At 33.7% G+C, this 15,519-nt stretch overlaps 1 protein-coding gene across 1 annotated transcript in view; it reads right to left on the bottom strand.

Moving 5' to 3' along the window:
* Positions 1 to 15,519, bottom strand: part of RNGTT (RNA guanylyltransferase and 5'-phosphatase) — a 241,283-nt gene that overhangs the window by 213,254 nt on the left and 12,510 nt on the right. The window contains 3 exon segments of the mRNA XM_039853170.1: positions 1,340 to 1,371; positions 1,374 to 1,579; positions 2,754 to 2,829. Coding sequence (XP_039709104.1) covers positions 1,340 to 1,371; positions 1,374 to 1,579; positions 2,754 to 2,829 — 314 coding nt within the window.

Raw genomic sequence — 15,519 nt, 5'->3', positions numbered from 1 at the left:
AAAAATGCCCATCTTGGCTATTTTTCTCTTAATGCTGCTTGAGCTCATTTGCAACTATAGGATTTGATGGTACTTGATTTTATAAAATAAAAGTCATCTTTAAGATCCTTTCTACTGGTAAAAACTAAAACAAAACCTGCAAACTTTATCCCATTTTGCAAGATAATAACTATTTTAAACTCTTACAAATTGAAATACTATTCAAAAAGCATAATTCAAAAACACATTAAATGCATGCTCATGATTGTTATTCTTAAAAAATATCCCTTACAAAATGTATCCCTTATAGAAAATATTCCTTACAAAAATGATATCATAAGAGGGTAATCATCTATATGATCATCTATATGTTGTTAAACTATTAGACTTTCTTCAGAATGTGATTCCTACTTTTCTAGGTATGTGATACAGTAATTTCTTATATCTAAATCCAGGAAATAATGAGTTAGATTGAAAAAATAGTAAGTTATTTTTGAAACTATTTGTTTCAAAGCAATTTACATTTTTCAGTGGCCTTACAGTTTTGAAGTCTGAAATGTGTAAATACATATTAAAACAAATGTTTTTCAAACAAGACTTGTTTTTTCAAGCCCAAAATAACGATTACACAATTTACATAAAACAAGGCATTTTCTTGCCTGTGAATCACTGTCTACTAATAAATGTTGCGATGTTTACTGCATAACCATGATTCCCACATGCCTTAATTATTACCTTCATTAACAGTTAATTACCTCCACACTTTCCCTAACTTTCCCTTTTGGTCTATACCATATACTTGTTACGTATAAGTACAATCAGTACTTTTCTTCTCAACATCTCTCCTATCCCCTCAAGAAAAGGAGATTAAGTCCTAATGTTTTCAGTTAAGACTTTTATTCTAGAACAATAAATATGGGAGTTGGCCATAGAAGTAAGTCTCTTCTTGGTTCAACTTTACAGAAAATATGAAAATACCAGCCACAGGAAAGAGAATTTATACGTAAAGTTATTTTAACTGTCACAATTTTCAAAAGCATTAGTAAAATTTTCACTAGATATTTAATTGGAATCTCACAATACTTTACAAAGAAATAATAAATTCTCAATCAAATGTCTAAGAGTTCTTTGGTTTACCTAATAAACAAAAAGAGGATAGATTTATATAACTGAAACTTTTCTTGCAGAAAAGGAAAAGACTCATGGTTATCAAGAATCTTTAGAAGTAGCCAGAATAAAATAACCTCAAAAAAACTAGTAAAACAAACAGTAAAATGAAGAGTCAAAATTCCATTTTCATAAATCTCAATAAACCTGCTGAAGAAAAAAAGGTAAAGATTATAATATTTTTAAACATTACCAGTTTTAACCGTTCTTTTCTCCTTTTGCCAAGGAGGCACTTGACCCAGGTTCTGATTCCTTTTTGCCATCCTCATCCTCATCTTCATCTTCCTCATCCTCATAACACCAATCTGGCAACAGAGGTGGGGGTGGTGCTTCTTCTATGTCACCATAGCGACGAAAAAGTTCCTTCAAATAATCACCTTTATAAATTCCTGGTGGTCTGGCTTGAGCAAAAGTAGCAACTGCTGCTTCAATACTATGGAAAACAAACACCATGCAATTTCCTCACTACTCTCCATTTATGCAGACTTATCAAAACTCACTCATTATATTTAATGTACCATAGAAGTTTAATAGATTTATATAACCACAGTCCCAATCTTAAGGCATTCAATTTACTAAGGGACAAATTCATTTTGACTCAATTTTAACAAAAGTACATTGAAAATTCCTAGAGGTAAATTGCAATGAGTGTATAGGAGAGACCTGGGTAGAGTCAGTGGAGAATTTAAATAAATCTTTGAAGGTGGAGGTCTGACTCTAAGGGAAAATATCAAAGAAATGTGAATAGCAATTTAAATAAAGTAAAAAGCATTCTGATTTTTCAGGAACTTTCAACAGACTCAGGCAATAAGAGCAGAGGTCATTAGAGAAGCGCTAAGAATAGTCTCAGTCTGACACAGGACTCAGGGGTTATTGTGTAGAACATCTGAAAGGCCAGAAAAGCTGAGCTAGAAGTGCATGCAGTGCATGCAGAAGGGAACTACTGAGGGTGCATGACCAGGAAAATAAAATATACCACAAGATGTGTACCTCGGCTGATTATATTCAGAGAAGGACCTACTATGTAAAAGGCTTTGCAAATAATGACCTTCAATCAGTAAATGAGGAAATCCAGTTAGTAATATCTCATTCTCTCAGGAATTTTGAGTGAGGTTCTAATGTCTCAGGATCTAAAAAGGCACTCCATAAATAACAGGTGCTCAATAAAGACATGCTGATTAGTTTAAATAAAATAACTCTGTCCCCAAAATATCTTTTCCATATCGCATTATAAGTTTTTCCTATTACTCAACAGCTATAAGAAGGTACTATTAAAAATGAAAACAACAACAATAATTTCCAATGGTAAATACTAACACAGAATATTGGGAGAACTTGTCTCTGATAATTCTGTAAGATGTGGAAAAAGAAAATACATAGTACGTGGGATCCATAAGCACTCAACTAAAGTGCTGCTTTGTGCAAAAACACCAAGTATGGAATAGTATTCTAAAGATAAACCAAATCTAAAATGAAAACAAATTCAAATTATATTAATCATGACTTCACCAGAAATTTGGCAATATAAAGTGCTAAAACTAAAAAGTCAATAAAAAATTTTATCAATTACTAAATGTCTTCTTCCATTATAACATAGAAACAAATACCTCCAATCCATTTTCTCCACCAAAAAGGCACATATGAGGAAACCAGTGCGATTGAAACCATGGGTACAATGAACACCTAGAAAACAAAGTAGTTTTGGTTTAAAATTAATAAATCACTTTAGAGGCCACATTTTACTTTAAAATTTCAACTTGCACTCAAAACATTTCATTTTATAAAATAACTACATTTTAAAAAACTGAAACCTCTTATAATACTATTAGTAACTTATCAGTTTAAGTTGTTTAACATCTAATTTATAGCATTAGCTGTAAGTTTAAATGTAATATATACTGATTTATTAGTTACAAATTATCTGTAAGATCTAAACATTTCTCTTAAAACTACAAGATTCCAAGCATATTAAATAAGGAGGTATTTTCATCAAATACATAACTCAAAGGACACACACACGTACAACAAGACACTTGACTGGATACAGAAAATAATTGACTAACTGATGGATACACAGTACAATAAAAATAAAACTACTTTGAAGTTCTCTAGAAACCAACTGACTATATCTTTACATTAGCTTACACTCTTTCGAAGTAAACTTTCAGAAGAAAAACCTGCTGAGAAAAAGAAATTTATTTTTCTTAAACCTTTTTTCAGGACATAGTCAAGATCAGTATGGTCCCACCTCTGTATTCTGAAAAGCTGCAAATGAGCTTCATAAATTCCAAACATGATTGCATTTTTAAATCATTTTAACTACTTTGAAAAAGTAATAACAGCTTTATGGATATTACCAACATGAAAATATTACTGCCAGATTAATTCACTCTCCTGCAAACCTCAAAATGAAGGTTCTCTTGTTATCTCTGTTTAATGGTAGGATAGCCTAACATTTAAGACTATATCTTTCTTTTTATTATACCTTTTACAAACTTCTCTGTGTTTATAAAGCATCTTGATAGAGTACAACCAAAATCAAATATACAAATAAACTAAAAGTTAGAATTGTAAAACGTCCAGAAGAAAACACAAGAGAAAATCCTAGCAACCTTAGTGTACGAAAAGATTCTTAAACATGAAATAAAAGGAAATATCGATAAACCAGACTACTTCAAAATAGTAAATGTTTGCTCTTTGAAAGATGTCATAAAGAAACTAAAAACACCAGCCACAGAAAATATCCACAATACATGTACCTGACGAAGGACTTGTATCCAGAATATATAAAGAACTCTTACAACTCAATAAGACAAACAACCCAATTTTTAAAAAACTATTCAAAAGATTTGAACAGACTCATTACAAAAGAATGTATGCAGATGGTTATGAAGTACATGAAAAGATGATCAACATCGTTAATTAACTGAAAAATGCAAATTAAAACCACAATGACATTCTACTACACAATAATTAGAACTAAAATCAATAAGACTGACCATCTCAAACGTGAGTGACGATGTAAAAGAACTGGAAATCTCATACACTGCTGGTAGAAATGTAAACGGCACAATCACTTTGGAAAAGTTGGTCAGCTTCTTAAATAGTTAAAGCTATAACAAATTACCAAATGATCCAGACATTCTAATCCTAGTTATTTACCCAAGAAAAATAAAAACATGTGCTTCAAAGACTCACATATAATAATGAATGTCCACTGCAACTTTATTCGTAATGGCCAAGCCTCCCAAATGTCAATCATCAGTGAAAGGATAAACATGTTGTATATCCATGCAATGAATATTACTCAGCCATAAAAGAAAAAGGAACGTTTGTACACTGTTGGTGCAAATGTAAACTGGTTCAACCACTATGAAAAACATGAATTTTCCTCAAAAAATTAAAATAGATCTACCATATAATCAAGCTATTCCACTTCTAGGTATACATCCAAAGCAAATAAAAACAGGACATCAAAGAGTTATATAAACTCCCATGTTTACTGCAGCATTATTCACAATAGCCGAGATATAGAAAACCTAAGTGCCCACCAATGGATGTATAAAGAAGATGTGGACATCCTGCCACCTACGACAACACAGATAGATCTTGACCACATTATGCTAAGTGAGATAAATCAAACAGCAAAAGTTTTGTATATCATTTATATGTGGAATCTAAAAAAGCCAAACTCGTAAAATGGCTTTAATAACACATTTCAAATGTTAATGTTCATCAATACAGCCTTGTTTTCAGCAACTGATTTTGCTAAAAATATCATAAGTGGGATACATTTTTTAAAGTATACCAATAAAATATCATGTTCATCTCATTTATGTAATAGGGTAAGATTTCTTTCAAAAGAAAGTTTTTGCTCCTCAAAAAAAAAAGTATCTTAGAGTTACTATTAATTGAACTAAATCACCTATTTTTACACTCATTATAAATAAAATGATCATTAATATTTAGAAAAAAAAACATAGTCAATGAACAACACTCAATAAACAAGGATAGACTAGCATGATAAGAAAGTAATGCCAAATGCAGTTGGAGACAATGAGAGGGTCAAAATCCTAAAGAAACTTGTGCATCGTACTAAAGAGATTATAAAAGCATAGACGATATTAAAGAATTTTAAGCATGGCATAAAATTATCAGGTTCCAGAAAATCCACTCCAATGGCAGCTAAACAGAAGATATAAAGGACACAACAATGAAAGCAAGAAAACTAGTGAGGAAGTCATCCCAGTAACTTATGTGCAAGATAAGAGTCTGGGTGACAAGGGTCATGGTGATGGTAATAATGAGGAGAGGCAAACTGAAGAGACATTTAAGGAAGAATCTGTAATATGAGGGGCAAGTGACTGACAACAATGAGAGAAAAGATTTAAAAGGAGTCTGGTTTCTGACTTCGGCAGTGGTGCCACTAACTGAGCAGTGGTACCACTTACAAGGACAGGAAGTACAGTTTACATCAGTCTTATGGGCAAGGCAATGAGTTGGACATGCTCAGTTTAAGGTTCTTATGGGACTTATGAGTATTTGGAAATAATGGTAAAGTGTTTCACAGAGCCATCTGGCTGGAGTTGCAGATTCAAAAATAATCAGTTACACAGTCAATTATGGAAGGGGTCTGTGACGGGTAAGATTTCCAGTAATGGGTATATAAAATAAAAAAAATTAAGGATGAAAACTGAGGAAAACCAACCTTTCAAGAATAAGTGGTAGGGGTAGGGGACCATAAACAAAAACTAAGATTGAACTGTCATGGGGTCAAGAAAACAAAGAGAACATGGGGTCATGTACACTAAGAAAAGTGGAAATTTCAAGACATGAGTGTACAATTGTTTAAATGTCACATAATGATTAGAATTGAAAGTCATTATGTGATTAAGAGTTCAGAGAAAAAACTCCAGATTGCAATGAAGTAAATGGGAATAAAATGGATTCAAGTATTGATCTTTCGAAAAGTCGGCTAGAAAAGCAAAGAGGAAATATGAAACAGGAAAAAAGGTGGGGTTCTGTTGGGGTGTATAGTTTAATATAAGAAGCTTAACTATGTTTACAGTTAAATCACAAAGGCTGACAATTAATAGAGAATAAGGATATAACTGAAATGAAGTTTCTGAAGAGATAAAAAAAAAAATAGAAATCAGCCTTGAACAGGAAAAGACCCATCTTATATATCCATGGCTATCATGAAACTATAAATGTAACCATGAAACTATAAATTCCATCATTTCCACTGCTTTGTAAGAAAAGGGATCTCGAAAAAGTTACACAAAAATGTTTGCTGTAAACAGACTTTTTTATTTAAGAAAAGTGTTCATAATCGAACATGGAAATTACTTTTCTACTTTATATTTTAGACCAATTTAAGTAACAAATATTCTAACTTTAGATGTTTCTCACCTACACCACTGCTGTTTTGTATCTAATTTTTACTCTAAAAAGATTAACTATTTTTTATGAATAGAAAATGTAAGAATAATTGCCAATTAAATGATTAAGTCATGTGACAATACAGTGTGAGAAATTATACCATTATACTATTGCTCTTTTAATATTGTTATATAAATACATAAACTTTTAGTCTTGCTGACAAAGCTCTATAAAAAAATTTAGAAGATCATGTATTTAACGTAAAAAAATCCATTAAGTATACTACAAGCTTAGTCTGATACGTCTTCAACATTTTTTTTAAGTTTTTAGTTTTCCCCAGTTTATTATGAAAATGGGTCCATCTAGTGGCAAGAAAAGCACGGTTTATAACTAAAGATTAGCTCACTATTAACTATTTCAATCAAGTCAACTCATTTAAATTTGTCTTCATTTTCTAGGTAAGTTAATATGACAAATTTATACAGCACTTCAAAAAATATTAACACAATCAACTTAAGGAAAAACTGTAGTTCTTTTAAAATCAAATGAAGAGAATAAATAATCTCCCTCAACAAAAGGAGAGAAAGATGAACTATAATTATAGGTATAGATATAGATATAGATATAGATATAGATATAGATATAGATATAGATATATAGATATAGATATATAGATATATAGATATAGATATAGATATACACACACACACACACACACACACACACACCCTGGATATTTAAGTATAAATTAGAAAAAGGTGACTTATAAAGGGTAGCAGCAACATATTAAATTAAGCCTTATTTCAACATACATAATTTCCTTTCTATCTCACCAGTTAGATACATTATTTTTTAGGATCAAAAACTTATCTGATCAATCTAAATCACTGGTTTTCCACTATGAACGATTTTCCTGCCTCCTCAAACACCTGACAAAGTCAGAAAACATTTTTAATTGTCACAATTAGCATCTAGAGATTAGATGCTAGGGAATAGGGATTCTGTTCAACATCTTACAATGTACAAAGTCCCCCAAACTAAAGAATTACTGAGTACAAAATATCGATAGTGCTGAGGTTCAAACTTGGTCTTAATGAGCGACAAAAATAAGAACAGGAAAAAGAAACAATCATTAAGAATTTACGAGGTGCCAAGTTATCTTAAATATTTTTATTTACTCAAAAGAAATACTTTCTACAAAAATAAACATGTGCTACTCATGAAAATACATATTCACAAATCTGTCCTATGTACTTATAACCAGGAACACCTAGTAATTAGAAGCATCAGTAAAGCTATGTATCTATTAGACAGTCTACCATTTACCAAGAAATCAGTTTTTCTTTTAACACAAAACAGATGTCCTCTAGTCCACAAAATTCTTATTCTCAAAACAGTTATTTCTGTCCATGCAAACGAATGCATTGTAACTCCATAATCTCTTGTTCATAATTATAATTACAAAAAGGCTCTAAAAAATTAAAATTTTTGTTAATTCATTTGGGGACAAAACCTGACCTGAACTAATGTGATATTATTTATAGTCTATTTTTCCCACTTAGTATGAATGAATATTCATATGTTTAACTGCAAAAATGTTAATATGTTTAATTATGGAATGTTCTCTAACACCCAGATCATCTCTAAATACTATTTTCCACTAAAAGGATGTCAGGAACCATGCTCCTTAGGGAAATAACTGATTCTAAGTCTGGAAAACATCTCATGCCACAAAACAAGAAAACCATCGAAAACTGGTAAGGTGATAGAAAGTTACAGAAACCAGTTTGAAGGGGCTCCCACTGACCTAGTATGAGGCAATTTGGACATAAGAATAAATACTGACTGCAACTGATTTAAATACATCAACAATATAAAAAATATATAGTTCATACAGACACTTTAAAAAAATGAAATTAATCAATCACCACTAGAGACTACTAAGATGCCAATCCATTATTCTGAAAATTGAGAAATAAAAGGAAAGAATCAAACATTTAACTTGCCCTTCCAGTATAAACTGTATTTCAAGATAACCAAATTGTCTGAGAAGGAATAGTTCCTTATTAAAGAAGAATTTGAGCTAATATATGAGGAAATAAGAGAATCAGAAAAGTCATTTTGCAACCCCTATTGGAATATTGGATCAAGGCAACAATCATCAATGGATACTAAAATCATTAGATAAAGGATAGATGAAGGTGCCAGGCCCCAGGTGCACCAGGCCATAGGTGCCAGCCATGAGCGTGTGGGAGGAGAAGCCACACCTTCAGATGTCCAATTCTTAAGGGGGAACAGCAACATCCGTAGGTCAGGGGTGGGGGAGGAATAAAGAGGGGGAAAAAAAAAAAGATGAAGAACTTTCTAACAGATGAAACAAGTTGACACCACCCAAATACTTACTCGTCTTAGTACCACTACAAGTGAGACAACCAGACATTACGTGCTTCCTGATGTGGCGTGAAAGGAACTATACAACATCAACTATGAAGTATTCTTATCTAAAATCCTAAAACTGAATATAATTACTTCCCTACATTTAAGTATCAATTTATAGGACATACAAGAGATAAAGGGGATTCAGAAACACGGAGGAGTGAGAGACGTCCCTAGATCTCTCCCCTTGAAACAACAATAAGCTGAACATCTAAAACTCAACAACAACAAAAAAAACTGCACACCAGCACATCTGAGCGTGGGATCTGCACATAATTGCTACCACAGGTCAGAACTCTGGGTGTCAGGAGGTGGACTGGGACAAATAAAGAAGCTGCCTCTTGCAGCTGCTGGAGCTCCTTGTAGAAGGAGGGGGAGGGGTGAAGGCACAGCGACTTTCCTGAACGACCTTGCCTGGAAGTGCCCAGGCTTGTACGCAGCTGACCAGAGGGCCCAGTCATCAGGGCAGAAAGCGGAGAAGCGGGGTAGGACTGCAGAGGAACAACAGCTGATTTTTGCTGGCAAAGGTTACAAAACCAAGGCTGAGCCACAGCCCCCAACCCCTGACCCAGAAGGCCCCTCCCCCCATACATTCCATGACTGATCATCGTGGAGCCCCAGGGGAATCGGAGCAAAGGTTACCAAAACTGCTAGGAATCCAAGAGGCTTAGATGCCACCTACTAGAAACCAAAAGAAGAGCATCTTCTTCGCAACAGGCTAAAGAGAGACATTTATTTAATAAACCTTCTTTCTGGAAAAACAACAGAATACACTTCCATTAATGCCCAGGCAGAGAATTAGTCCATTAAACACCATGAACAACCAAGGTGACAAGGCATCTCAGAAAGAAAGAGAAAAATCTCCAGAAAATAAGCTTACAGACAGAAATATGCAAGTTACATGACAGAGACTTCAGGATGGTGCTTCTGAAAAAACTCAATGAGATCCAAAACAACTCAAATCAACAATTTCAGGAATTGAAAAAACAACTAGATGAATTAAAATTATCAAAAATCAACGACAAAGATAGAATTCTCAAGGCAGCCAGGGAGAAGAAAATGGTAACATATAGAGGAAAACCCATGAGATTATCATTGGACTTCTCAGCACAGACCTTATAAGCCAGAAAGGAATGTAACCAAGTATTTAAACTATTAAGTGAAAGGAACTCCCAGCCTAGAATAATGTGTCCAGCTAAGCTCTCCTTTAGATCTGAAGGAGAAATCAAGACTTTTCCAGACATACAAAAATTGAGGGAATTCTCCACTATGAGGCCAGCACTACAGGAAATACTGAAAGGGGTCAAGCTCACCTAAAACAAAATAAAAAAAAAAAAATACATAATTAGCAGTAAAGTGACTATCAGGCAAATAAAAGCAGAAGAGTAAAACCCTTATTAAGGGCAGGGCATTATAGCTTAAATAATAAGAAATGAATTGTTATAACGAGATAGCATACATAGGAATAAACTGAGACAACAATGACTGAAAAAGGGAGGATTGAAAGATCCAAATTCGCAAAGGAGAATGGAGATAAGGCACACACAGAAGAAAATGGACAACTGTATATATATAACTATCCTTCACATATTCATAATGGTAACCACACACCAAGGATTCAGAACTGAAATATATAACATGAAACAAGAAGAACCAAAGGCAAAACCCATAAACACCAACTAAAATAAAGAAAACAGAAATACAAGGACAAAGAAGCAATGGAAACACCGAGCTACCAGAAAGCAAAACATAAAATGGCTATAAGAAGACCTCATATTTCAATTATCACCCTAAATGTAAATGGACGGAACTCACCAATAAAAAGGCACAGAATTGCAGAATGGATCAAAAAACAAAACCCAACCACATGCTGCCTCCAGGAGACACATCTCTGCTCCAAAGACAAATATGGACTCAAAGTGAAAGGATGGAAGATGATATTTCAAGCAAATGGCATTTAGAAAAAAGCGAGAATAGCAGTACTAATATCTGACGAAACAGACTTCAAAATAAAAAAGGTGAAGAAAGATACTGACGGACACTTCATAATGATAAAGAAAATCCTAACACATATTAATATCTATGCTCCCAATCAGGGAGCCCCAAAATATGTAAAGCATTAGTAACAGAACTAAAGGGAGAAACAGACGAAAACACCACCGTAGTAGAGGTCCTAAATATCCCACTGTTGGATATGGACAGATCATCCAAACAGAAAATCAATACTGAAATAACATCCTTAAATGACATGTTAGTCCAACTGGACATAATTGACATTTACAGAACCATCCCAAAACAGCTGCTTATACATTATTCTCCAGTGTACATAGAACATTCTCAAGAATCGACCATATACTAGGACACAAGGATAGCCTAAACAAATATAAGAGGGTTGAAATCATACCAACCATATTCTCTTCATAATGCTTTAAAACTAGAGATCAACTGCAAAAAGAAATCAGGAAGAACCACAAACACATGGAGACTAAACAACATGCTACTGAAGAATAACTGGATCAGTGAAGAAATAAAAAGAAAGATCAAGAGATACATAGAAACGAATGATAATGATAGTACAACATATCAAAACTTCTGGGACATGGCAAAAGTGGTCATAAGAGGAAAGTTCATAACATTACAGGCCTATCTCCAAAAACAAGAATGAACCCAAATAAACAACCTAATGCTTCATCTTAAAAAACTAGAAAAGGAAGAACAAATGAAGCCTAAAGTCAGCAGAAAGAAAGAAAGAGTCAAAATTAAAGCAGAAATAAATGAAATTGAAAACAAAAGAACAATAGGAAAAATAAATGCAACAAAGAGCTGGTTCTTTGAGAAGGTTAATAAAATTGACAGACACCTGGCTAGACTCACTAAAGAAAAAAGAGAAAGGACACAAATAAACAAAATCAGGGATGAAAGGGGAAATTATGACTGATGTCGCAGAAATACAAAGGACCATACAAGAATGCTATGAAAAAGTATATAACACAAAATTTAAGAACCTAGAAGAAATAAACCAGTACTTAGAAAAATACTGTCTTCCTAGACTGAATCAAGAAGAACTGGAAAATCTAAATAGACTGATCAGCAGTATGGAAATTGAAACAATCATCAAAAACCTACCAAAAAGTAAAAGTCCAGGACCAGATGGCTTCACCAGTGAATTCTACCAAACATTAAAGGAGATTTAATGCCTATTCTCCTCAAACTCTTCCAAATAATCGAAGAGGAGGCAATACTTCCAAACTCATTTTATGAGGCCAATATTACTCTGACACCAAAACCTGGTAAAAATAACACAACAACTGCAGACCAATATCTCTCATGAACACAGATGCAAAAATCCTAAATAAGATACTAGCAAACCGAATACAGCAACATATTAAAAAGATTATACACCACAATCAAGTTGGCTTCATCCAGGGGCACAAAGATGGTTCAACATACGCAAATCGATTAATGTGACGCAACACATAAACAAATTAAAAAATAAGAATCATATGATCGTATCAATAGATGCAGAAAAAGCCTTCGACAAGATACAGCATCCATTTATGATCAAAACACTTAACAAAATTGGTATAGGAAAAAAAGTGCCTTAACATAATAAAGGCCATATGTGATAAAGCCTCAGCCGACATTATACTTAATGGTGAAAAACTAAAAACCTTCCCTCTAAGAGCAGGAACAAGGCAAGGCTGTTCACTATCGCCACTCTTATTCAATATAACATTGGAGGTCCTAGCGAGTGTAATTAGGTAAGAGAAAGATATAAAAAGCATCCAAATAGGAAACGAAGAAGTCAAACAGTCACTATTTGAGGATGACAAGATTCTGTATATAGAAAACTCTAAAGACTACACAAGAACACTACAAATATAGTAAAGTCTCTGGATACAATATTGATGTTCAACAATCCATAGTGATCCTAAACTCTAATAATGAAGTGTCAGAAAAAGAAATGGAAAAAATAATTCCTTTTGTAATTGCAACAAAAAGAATAAAACACATCTAGGAATAAATTTAATGAAACATGTGAAGGACCTATATAATGAAAACTACGAGATCCTATTTTAAAAAAAAATTGAAGATACAAAGAAATGAAAAGATATTCCGTGTTCTTGGATTAGAAGAATCAACATAGTTAAAATGACCTTATAACCTAAAGCATTATACAGATTTCATGCAATCCCCATCAAAATCCCTTCAGCATTTTTTAAAGAAATAGAACAAAAAATCATCAGATTTGTATGGAAGCACAGAAGACCCCAAATTGCCAAAGCCATCTTGAGAAAAAAGAACGAGGCTGTGAGGCATCACTCTGCCCAATTTCAAATTATACTACTAAGCAACAGTAATCAAAACGGCATGGTATTGACAGCAAAACAGACACACGGACCACTGGAACAGAACCGAGAGTCCAGAAGTAAACCCATATTTGTATGGGCAAATAATTTTCAACAAAAAAGTCAAAAGCATACAGTGGAGAAAGGAAAGCCTCTTCGATAAAAGGTGCTGGGAAAACTGGAAAGCCACCTGCAAAAGAATGAAACTAGACTATCACTACACACCAAAATTAACTCAAAATGGATTAAGGACCTGAATATAAGGCCTGAAACAACAAAATGCATGGAAGAAAATATAGGAACTAAACTCAAGGACCTTGGACTTAAAGTGGATTTTATGAATTTGACCTCAAAAGCAAGGGAAGTAAAAGCAAAAATAAATGAATGGGACTACATCAAACTAAAAAGCTTCTGCTCAGCAAAAGAAACCGTCAACAAGGTCAAGAGACAACCATCCGAATGGGAAAATATATTTGCAAGCAACACCTCCAATAAGGGCCTAATGTCCAAAATACACAAAAGACTCATACGACTCAATAACAACAACAAAAAAATGATCCAATCAAAAAATGGGCAGAAGACCTGGACAGACACTTCTCCCTAGAGGACATACAAATGGCCAACAAATATATGAAAAGATGCTCAACGTCGCTAGCTATTAGGGAAATGCAAATCAAAACCACAATGAGATACCATCTCACACCTGTTAGAATAGCTATAATCAACAGGACAAGTAATAACAAACATTGGAGAGGATGCGGAGAAAAAGGAACTCTCATACACTGCCGGTGGGACTGCAAATTGGTATAGCCACTATGGAAAACAGCATGGAAGTTCCTCAAAAAACTAAGAATTGATCTACCATATGATCCAGCAATCCCTCTATTGGGTATTTACCCCAAAGACTTGAAAACTCATATCTATAAAGATATTTGCACGCCAATATTCATAGCGGCATTATTCACAGTGGCAGGACATGGAAGCAACTGAAGTGTCCTACGATAGATGATTGGCTAAAGAAGCTGTGGTACATATATGCAATGGACTATTACTTAGCCATGAGAAGAGATGAAATACCGCCACTTGTGACAACATGGATGGAACTTGAGATAATCATGCTAAGTGAAATAATCCAGACAGAAAAAGTTGAAAATCACATATCACTTATATGTAGGATATAAACCTAAAAGCAACAAATGAGCAGGACAAACAAACAGAGACTCATGGACATGGACTACAGACTAGTGGTTACCAGAGGGCTGTAGAATAGTGGTTAGTAGCGGGATGGGGGAGGAGGAGGGAGGTAGACGTGGTAAAGGGGTCAAATATGGGTGGGGGGAGGGAGAGGGTGAAGTGGGTAAAGGGGATTAAATGTATAGTAGCTGAAGGAAACTGGACTTTCGGTGGTGAACACACAATAAAATATACAGATGTCAAATGATAATGTACACCTGAAAACTATATGATTGTTAACCAATGTGACCACATAAACTTAATTTAAAAAAAAAAAGAGAGAGAGATAAAATAACAAGGTGAGTGATACCATTAGCAAGCAATCAGATAAATCCAGAACATGGAATACTTTATAGGATAAATGACCTGGTTTCTCTAACAAACTGATGGCATAAAAATAAAAAAAAATTTTTTAAAAGAATCAGACTTAGGAGACATAATAACAAAATACAGTAAGTGAACACTATGGGATCTGGGTTGGAGACTCTAACTTGAAAAAGACACTTTTTAGGTAACTGAAAAAACTTAAAAATGAACTAGGCTTTGGATGACATTAAAGAATTTTTAATTATTCTGTTTGGTATAACTGCATGGCGGTTACATAATAACCAAATATTCTTATCAGTTAGAGATGCATACTGAAACATTTTAATAAAATGGTCTACCTCTGATTTGCTTTAAAATACTCAAAAAAATTGTTAAGGGGAGGAGAGGAAAGATGAAAAAATAGCAAAATGATAACTACTGAAGCTGGCTAAAGATACATGAAATTTCATTTTACCATTTTTCTTGGTTTTGGTATATTTGAAAACTTCCATAATAAAAAAAATTAGGGGGTACTGCTCTCAGGGGAGTTAACATACAGTAAAAATTAAAAACATCTGACCCAAGGGTATCAGATAAGGGATTATGAAGCTGTAGTTCTTCCTGAAGATCAGAAAATGTTTCAGGCTTCTGTGGTAAATGTTTCAAG

Source organism: Pteropus medius, unplaced genomic scaffold (genome assembly GCF_902729225.1).
Source record: "Pteropus medius unplaced genomic scaffold, Ma_sr-lr_union100, whole genome shotgun sequence".
Lineage (NCBI taxonomy): Eukaryota > Metazoa > Chordata > Mammalia > Chiroptera > Pteropodidae > Pteropus > Pteropus medius.
Note: the sequence above shows the minus strand (reverse complement) of the source record. Positions and strands in the feature narration are given on the sequence as shown.